Here is a 10,000-nt window from a genome sequence, read left to right on the forward strand (position 1 = left end):
AACACTGTAACCGAAGTCTTCTTCTAGATATTCAAATTCACAACACTTAACGAGAATCGATCTAATGTGTAGCGGGTTTGGAACCACTTCTCATTAAAAAAATCACGTGACTTGCCAAAAAAAAAAAAAAAAAAAATCTAAAATGTGCCACACTGTGCTTATGGGGACTGATAAATGTCATCTCTTCGGTCCAAATAAAATCATCTGATTCCTTTAGCCAGAATAATGTTTAAACAACATAGCCATCGCACTAAAAGGGTTATGAGTGTCACCTCAAACACGCACATATCTATATATATTTTCACAGTATGTATATATATATATATATATATATATATATATATATATATATATATATGTACGTATATATATAATTTATATATATACATAAATAATGTATATATATATATATAAATATATATATATATATATATATATATATATATACACATACTAATAAAAACACGGATACGTGTGTTCACTTATGCAAAGTAGACCACTTGGAAAAAAGAAACTAAAGAAGTAGAGCGCTTTCGTATATTACATCCAGGTTTTTGCACTGGATGTAATATACAAAAGCGCTCTGCTTCATTAGTTTTTTTCCAAGTGGTCTACTTTGTATATGTATATATGTATGTATATATATATATATATATATATATATATATCTATATATATATATATATGCACACACATACACTCTCGACGGTGCAGTGGTAGCTTTCGAAACCGTCGCTACAGCGTTCCGAGTTCGAATCTCGTCCAGGGCTGAAAATTTTTCAGTATCACTGCTCTGCGAGTCGCTACTCCAACTCTCGCGAGCGGTGCGTTGGGTGTGTGTGTTTGTTGTAAGGTCACTGTATTACCCGTAGATCGGTCATATATGGGTTCTGTCGATCACGAGTCCAACACGTGATCCAAGACAATGGTTATTCACTCACACACACACACACACACACACACACACACACACACACACACACACTATATATATATATATATATATATATATAATATATATATATATTATATATATATATATATATATATATGGTGACAGTAACGGTTAGCAGTGGCAGTGAGGTATTCAATCCCCGACCGAGACTTGATCTCGGCTCTGCGTCGTTGCGAGCCCTCGACACTAGCCACTACACCATACACTGTGTGATTCACCATGGTCTTGGTTCACGTGTTGGACTCGTGATCGACAGTTTCAATCACCCGGAAGAGACCTCATAGCTCATATATAACCGATTTATGGGTAATGCTGTGACCTTACACGTACACACACCCAACTCCCCGCCCACGAGAGTTGGAGTAACGACTCGCAGCGCAGTAGTACGAAACTTGGACTGCTATGGCAGCGGTGTGTGTGTGTGTGTGTGTGTGTGTGTGTGTGTGTGTGTGTGTGTGTGTGTGTGTGTGTGTGTGTGTGTGTGTGTGTGTGTGTGTGTATGAGTGTGCGTGGTGTATGTGCATATAAGTAGAATGATATGGTATGGGTAGATATGTATGGGGCTTTGTTGATCGTATATTTGACCTTATTTGGGCTTTGTATGTGCTAGTGCATTTTTTTGTGGTTTTTGAGATATGTATACTTGAAATTAACGAACGCTTTAGATGATAATTAGTTGATTCTGAATGGTATGTGCCTTGTTCGTGTGTATGCTGTACGTTGCGTGTTATTCTATTTCTTAAAATATGTGTGGTTCATTATTCACTCATTTGTTCATTTCGTAGATAAATATAACCAAATAATCTGTTTGAACAAGTCTTCCATTGCGTCGTGGGATGTGTGAAGCTTTTCTGTACAAAATTTCAAATCTTTCTGATTTATTCACAGCTTGAAAGTTCCTAAGAACTTTTCGTCCGCCGAACCTGTTTATATTGGTTCCTTTTTTCGAAGTCGACGTTAACTAGATTAGAATATTTAAAATTGATCACCTATATGGCAATAGTGAATGTAGAGAATTATTTAAACACCATCACATAGGTACTATTTACTGATTACAATATCGTCAGTGGTGTTATTATCAACCTAGAAGTCTCTAGATATTTTTCATGATTATTTGTCGTCAATCTAACAAGTCCAGTTTTAGGAAATGACTTAAGGACAACCACTAAATATTTGTGCACGTGGGTCCATTATGAACCGTTTTCACTATCACCAATAAACATTTAGTATTTATGTGTACCTTGACTTACGGCCAATAGTGTTTTCGTGCACTGAATAAAGTCATCTAGAGAAGGTCTGGATACGCGTTTCGTAATGAAACCACGTTGAATTTGTGTGTTTGTGTGTGTGTGATGTCGCCTCTGTTGTTCAACGCGAGCCGGCGCTGACAAAAATTCCATATAAGAACATAAGAACATAAGAATTAAGGAGACTGTAAGAGACTATAAGGCCTACACTAGACAGCTCCGTATCCATCACCACCTGTCATCTCCATCCATAAAGTTGTCTAATCATTTCATGAAACAACTGATAGTTTCAGCGCTTACTACATGGTTACTAAGTTTATTCCATTCGTCGACCACCCTATTAGTAAACCGATTCTTGCCTATTTCCCTTTTTAAATCTAAATTGGTCCAGTTTACAACCATTACTGCGAGTCCTACAAACTCCAGTCTAACCTGTCAGGGCTATGTCGAGTCCAGTTCTTGATTTGCCATTCCAGAGTCTGCATGACTCCGAATGAATGCAGACCTTTTTGACTTTGTATTTATATTATTTTCTTTACCGACGCGTTTCTCTGCGATTCTCAGATTTCAAAGATTTTGATTTTTCTGCATATATTTCTATAGTTTCATATTACTAGTTTCATTAAGAACTGCGCATATTGGAGAAATCATTTATATTCCAACGACCAATATGATTTTTGTTCTCTAACAAATTTCCACCTATAAAGAATAAACAGATATTAGGGGAAAACTAAAGTTTACTATTGTCCATCACGCGACTTATGGATGTGAAAATGCGCCTTGTTGTACATCATTATATGAATGTGTGTGTGTGTGTGTGTGTGTGTGTGTGTGTGTGTGTGTGTGTGTGTGTGTGTGTGTGTGTGTGTGTGTGTGTGTGTGTGTGTGTGTGCGCACGACAGCATACATACTTTTCAATGACCACGGTAGGCCAAAGTTGTGTGTGTGTGTGTGTGTGTGTGTGTGTGTGTGTGTGTGTGTGTGTGTGTGTGTGTGTGTGTGTGTGTGTGTGTGTGTGTGTGTGTGTGTGTGTGTTTGTGACTGTATAATTATTTTTCAGTGAACACGGTTGACCAGGGCTGCGTGTATGTGTGTGTGTGTGTGTGTGTGTGTGTGTGTGTGTGTGTGTGTGTGTGCGATTCACCACGGTTCACCACGGTCATGGATCACATGTTGGACTCGTGATCGACAGCTATTTCCCTCCCGGATAAGAGCTCAGATCTCATATACGACCGATCTATGGGTAACGCTGTGACCTTACACGCACACACACACCCAACTCCCCGCCCACGAGAGTTGGAATAACGAAAGGATGATATTGTCTGGGTATGTACATATACCTATGCAGTGTGTGTGTGTGTGTGTGTGTGTGTGTGTGTGTGTGTGTGTGTGTGTGTGTGTGTGTGTGTGTGTGTGTGTGTGTGTGTGTGTGTGTACGTAGAGGTCTGTGTACGGTTGACTTATGTGCATTATGCGTACATGTGCAGTTACCGTTCCCCCGGGGGTACGCGTGGTGTGACTGAATGCAGTGTGACTGCATGCCTACCTCTCCACAGGCATGGAAGACACAGTCGAAACAGCCCCGTCTCCCGAAGACACCGAAGACCCACCCAGTGCCTCAGACACACTCAAAACCTCGTCTGACTATTCCACGCTGACCCGACTTCGGAAGAACATCAGCGAGCTCGATGTTTTGATCGATTCGCTTGAAGAGAACCAGAGGAATAGCGCCACGTCCAACACGTTGGCAGAGATCGAAAGCGAAATTATTGTCATGCAAGAGACAACAGAAAGCGTTGCAGTTCCTAACGAACCAGAAGAGACACCACCAGCACCAGCACCAGTACCTTCGCCATCACCTTCACCACCACCACCAGCACCACAACCGGAAGAAACCTCAACTGTTGAATCAACAGAAATCGTCACACAAGAAGAAACGACGAGTAAGTGTATGAGAAAGTTACATAGGCCGCATGCTGAGTTCCAAAGGTGTGTTGTTCAAGGATATTCACACACGCACAAGAAAAAAATAAGTCAACGACTTGTTGTATGCAGCATGTGATGTTCACTGGCGTGTATGGGAGGCTTCTTGCATTTTTTTTTAATGTAGGCAGCTTAGGAATCGTGGGAATAAAGAGCTTGCAAGATATTGACTCATACTGACATGGGATTCGTGATTTTGACATTACTTTTGACTTGTCCTGACCACTGAACAAGTAAATAGTAGGCCTGTAATATGTGGATATGCTATGTTTTCAGTGGGCAAATGTCCGGGTATATGCATGTGTTGACTTGACAAATGACTTTACAGATGTACATGTAGTTGGTGTATTTTTTGTGATGAAACAAAATTATCATGATTGAATATGGATATAATTTTTTTTCATTTTTTTATTGTTGGTGTTAGGGTGATAGTCTGTTGCAATGCTCTTTTTGTGTTAATTAATCCACACCAAATGTTCATATAAAGGTATGAACGGTATTCTTATGAACAAAGAACTATGTCCAGGTCTACACCGGTCTGTTCACCTCAGGATGGAAACTAAGGATTTAGTCAACTTGACTCGTGGTAAACTCATGACGTCATATCGTTCGTTTTCATCCTAAGTGAAGTGCCTTGTTCTTGTCCAGACTTTGGCCTGTTCTAGCGAACAAAGAACTCATGTCAAGGTCTACACAGTCTGTTCACTTTAGGAGGGAAACTAACGATTTGGTCAACTCGACATGTGGTATAACTCATGACGTCATGTCGTTTGTTTTCATCCTAAGTGAAGTGCTTTGCTCTTGTCCAGACTTTGACCCATGTTCTCTGTAACAATGTATCACTCAAACAAATGTAGAGATGTATTGTGCTTCTTGTGTAAAAACAAATTAATGTTTCATTGTTGTTAATTGTTTTTATACACATTTTATCACATTTTTTCTGAGATAAGTAATTTCACTAATATGATGTTTTAATTCTTCTTGATTATTTATCTATGGTCTAAATTTTGCTATTGTATTTATGTACTTCTATATAAGACTTATTGTAGTTAGGGCAATTGCAACAGTAGTATGGAAGTTATTATTCGTTGTAGTTATTTGATTAAATGGATAAAAGCTTGGATAAATTACTCATTGAATGAAATATTCTTGACTATCGTATATCCACTAAGACAGTTTTACGCTAAACGCACGATTCTTGTTAAACTAAGTTAAGAACTTAGCTGTTGTAACCATGGAACGTTCATAACAATTTAACTATAGATCACGTTTGATTAGTGACCGTTGCTGTCACAAGCCACTGTCGAGAGAAAGGGCTCTTCTTTATGTCTATCACTGAGTGTTAGTTCTCATAAAAGCAGTGAGAATAGCGTCCACTAACAAACGTGATTTAGTGTTGTTGTTTTTTTTCTTCTTTGCGTTAGGGCAAGTCTTTGCAACATTGTGTTGACCTGCTTATTGAAGCTTTGACGATTTTTTTTCTTTCGTTAATGATTAATTGTGGCGGTTCTTTGACCATGTCGTGTGATGTCTCACCGTGGTTTGAAAAGAGTTTGTCTTGTTGTTGTAAACATTTTATGTAAAAGTTGTTATTTTCTTGGAGTTGGGAGCAACAGCTGGTGAAATAATAGCTGCTGTTTGTTATTACATGCAAATCCATTTCCTTTGTACCCCTCCCTACTTACTACTACATGCTTGTAGTCTTATATATATACATTACCTCTACAAATTATATTTTGATTGACCAATTATTGACCAGTTATTTTCACCACAGTTTCATGGTATTTTTCACCAATTTGTGTGGTGGTTTTATGTTTTCTCATGAGAGAAACTCGAAAGCTGGGCAGATTTATTTCTTTACCAAATACTGCCATTTTAGCTCCTGGTAAAACTTTTTTTTTTTTACCAATTTTGCACTATTTTTGTTATACCAATACTCCCTTTCATCATTACAACTATTTATATTTGCACTATTATCACTTGTCTTCACCATTACCTCTATTTTTCAACAACATTTCAAGACATGTACTGGCCAGTTCAAAACCTTATTATGATAGGTGTTGCAGCGCGACATCGCGATTCTATTTTGTCTTGCTCTTTAGGTAGATGTAGATCATATACGCTTATGTAGATCTATTCTTCTTGATGCTCTCTCACTAACACTAATATCAGTTATGATTTTGGGACCATATTACACCTAATCAGCTCATACTTTATTCATTATTTCTTTAAATCTGAAGAAGCTAACCTTTAGTACTATTTGTAATAGAAAGATCATATCCATTTCTGCATATTGTCGTTTTGTGACAAGCCGCAGAAGTCATTTCTAATGAGATATTTGAAGTTATATCTTCAAGTATTTAGTTCAAGGCCTATGCCATATTATTTTGGAAAGATACATGTGTGTATATATTTATAAATATATACTGGGACAGTCAAGAACACCAGAAATAAGGATGTGTCTAAATGGTCGACATTTCAACACTTGACCAAGTGTATGAAGACCAAAGTAGACATTCCAATAATGTTTTTTCTATAAACAACTTATTTCCTTACTCCCTTAGCTTGATATTTTGAGTTTGGAAATTTGCTGTGATTCCCCCTTTTTTTAATTTATGCTGTGTCATTTTTCTGATGTGTTGTTATTCCTGTAATATTTGTTGTAATGCTGTAATATGCTGTGTGTCGAGGTGTTCATATTGCATTACCATACTTCTTTTATTTTGTGTACATGTTGATATTTATTACCCACAAATCAACATTCACATTTTTATTTTATTTCACTTAAAGACACTTTTGATTTATAATACTCTTTACAAGAAAAGTAAAAGAAATCGTCTTTCTCCATTCTTGTACCAAAGAGTATTCAACGAAAGACGTATAAGGTGTAAGATCATTATCAGAGGGTGTCTGATTTCTTTCCCAAACCAATGTATAAATTCATTTAAAGAATCTAACCTTGCTAACTCACTTGCTCTGCTAACTACGCTTAATAGTTATTACTATCCTCAACACTAATGGGTTCCTATCACTATCAAGTTATGTCGATTATCAAACTGATTCAATTTAGGTTAACTTCTAATCTTAGATTGATTTGGCGACACTGAAGTGTCCTCTCTCTGCTTTCCTAGTATGGATCGTATCTACCATTCTAGAATTAATCGCTTTATACTGGTGGTGGCTTCTCTAGATTTAAACTAGATTCTTGTACATAGTAAAATCATTAATCCATTTCATTTATAATTAACAGAAATTCTAAAGGTCTAGTAACATATAAGATTTAGAAATATCACTTTCTAGTATTCCATACAATAATCAAATTTGTCTTAACTCGTAATCACTTAACTAGGATCTTACTAAGTCACATAAAAAGTAACTAGACTCAACCTTTTTTATATATACTTACAAGAAATCTCTCGCAAACTAGCCAAAACTAGAATCACATTAACTAATCCTAGAAATCAGTACTATGTCCAACTTGTAAATCAGCGTGTATACATATATGCAAATATATGTACATTATTGCATGTGTGTGTGTGAGAGAGAGAGAGAGAGAGAGAGAGAGAGAGAGAGAGAGAGAGAGAGAGAGAGAGAGAGAGAGAGAGAGTGTGTATGTGTGTAAATCTTAAATGTGTACATATGTTTGTACTCACATGCATGTACATGTACAGTATATGTGCATAATCATGTATACACACGTCGAAGGTACAGTAAGAGAATTTGACGCCTATTTTCAATGCAGGTACCTACACAAATGGAACAGCGACTACTGTTGCGCCACCTCAGCAGCCACCAGCCACTGATCAACCAAATGGCAACGCCGTAAGGTGAGTACACACACACACACACACACACACACACACACACACACACACACACACACACACACACACACACACACACACACACACACACACACACACACACACACACACACACACACACACACACACACACACAAATCAATGGCGCAATGGTTAGAGTTCCCGGCCGCCACTACGGCGGTCCGGGTTCGAGTCCTGCCCAGGGCTGAAATAATTTCAGTATCGCTGCGCTGCGAGTCGTTACTCCAACGTTCGTGGGCGGGGAGTTGGGTGTGTGGTTGTTGGTGTAAGGTCACAGCATTATCCATAGATCGGTCATATAAGAGCTCTGAGCTCTCTTCCGGGAGGGAAATAGCTATCGATCACGAGTCCAACACGTGATCCAAGACCATGGTGAAAACATGGTGAATCACACATAGGCTACAAGCACACATACACATGCACACACTATATATATATATATATGTATATATATATAATATATATACATATATATATATATATATATATATATATACATATATATATATATATATATATATATATATATTTTTTTTTCTTACCTTCTAGTACCATCTTAATTTTTAGTGAATATAAAGTTTATAACATGCTCTATTGGTAGTTTAATTCCTGTAGGCTTTGTAGATTGTGCTTTGTTGAATTTCTTTGTATTGCTAAAAGTATATTAAAAGAAGAAACGAAAAAAGTTGGGACATAACTAATTAGGAAGCGAGTAGACAGCTTTTCATTTAAGCTGTGATTGGGTCCACGGGTCAGGTGTGTCATTTTTTTTTCTACAATATTTTTTAACATTTGGATGCCAATTTACTCTCCACAAATTTGAAAAAAGAATCTAATTAATTTTGATGATAACTTCAAAGTCAGTATACTCTTCATAAAAGTTTAATTTCATATCAGTTTTAATGGTAACGTAAGGCCAGAACTACCATTCATTAATGACAGTGTGAGACCAGTACACTCTCATTTAAACTGTCATTTCTTTAAATCATCATTACAACTTGTGACCAGTATACTCTCAATAAAACTGTCTTTTTTATCCATATAAAAAAACCGCTTGCGACCAGCATACTGATAAAACTGTAAAAACTGTAAAAACAGTCATTTGTAAGAATTTAGACGACATTTCGATCCCAGTATACTCTCGGTAAAAATGTCATATTTTTTATATTCCTTTAGACGGATGCTGCGTCCACACTTGTTGCATTTCCATTTATCGTATCATGTGTTGCATAGCGGTGTGGACAGGTAAGCGTTGCACCTTTGCGTATTGTTAGTTCTTGGTTTGAAGACAAATGAGCACCATATATGGAGAGCTACGTACATCACAGTGCAACGCTTTCCCGTCTACACTGCTACGCAACCATACGATACGATACGTGGAAATGCAACAAGTGTGGACGCGGCTTTACATGCCTAAGTGCCTATTACATCTATTGGCTTGCGAAATAATTAAGCAGATTTTAAAGATGTTATCTAATGTCCCTATTGCAGAAAGAATTAAGGGGAAAATATTTCATATTCTGTTCGATTCCAACACAAAAATTCGTATATTGTGGTAAAATATCCAGGGTCTCTATGACGTTCTTTTTATCATAATTATTTTGTCAACCTTGTGGTCGGCATGTCCAGATTAGAATTGCCGGTACCCCTAAATGTGCTGCCCCAGGGCGTCTGCCCCCTCCTGCCCCCCCACCCCCATGTGAGGGCCTTGCATTTAGGTAAGACCTTTATGAAACCTTTTTTCCTCTGCCCGCAGTCCCGAAGAAGAAGAGGAGCTGACAAAAAGCGGAGAGGTCCGTCGCATCGTCTGGAGAAACCGTTACGAGAAGACATATGAAACCAACGACTCTGCCAAGAACGACAATATGAAGGTGAGAAGGTTTGGCGGTATTTTTGAGAGTTCAAGGAAGGTAAGTGCCTACCAACGAAAGGGACCTTTGGAAAATAAGTACTCACAGACAAAAAGGGCC

The 10,000-nt window shown here is 37.6% G+C and overlaps 1 protein-coding gene across 13 annotated transcripts in view; it reads left to right on the plus strand.

Annotated features, from left to right (window-relative positions):
* The window catches only part of LOC143028427 (uncharacterized), a 121,562-nt gene that overhangs the window by 88,934 nt on the left and 22,628 nt on the right, over nucleotides 1-10,000 (plus strand). For 11 of the 13 annotated variants that reach the window (XM_076190493.1, XM_076190495.1, XM_076190496.1 and 8 more), the window contains 3 exons: nucleotides 3,759-4,145; nucleotides 7,928-8,012; nucleotides 9,787-9,901. In XM_076190493.1, coding sequence (XP_076046608.1) covers nucleotides 3,759-4,145; nucleotides 7,928-8,012; nucleotides 9,787-9,901 — 587 coding nt within the window. The remainder of the gene's footprint in view (nucleotides 1-3,758; nucleotides 4,146-7,927; nucleotides 8,013-9,786; nucleotides 9,902-10,000) is intronic. The other 2 variants (XM_076190504.1, XM_076190505.1) reach the window with 1 other exon arrangement.

The sequence above is a fragment of the Oratosquilla oratoria genome, chromosome 9, assembly GCF_046742065.1.
Source record: "Oratosquilla oratoria isolate Oo_2021 chromosome 9, ASM4674206v1, whole genome shotgun sequence".
Classification (NCBI taxonomy): domain Eukaryota; kingdom Metazoa; phylum Arthropoda; class Malacostraca; order Stomatopoda; family Squillidae; genus Oratosquilla; species Oratosquilla oratoria.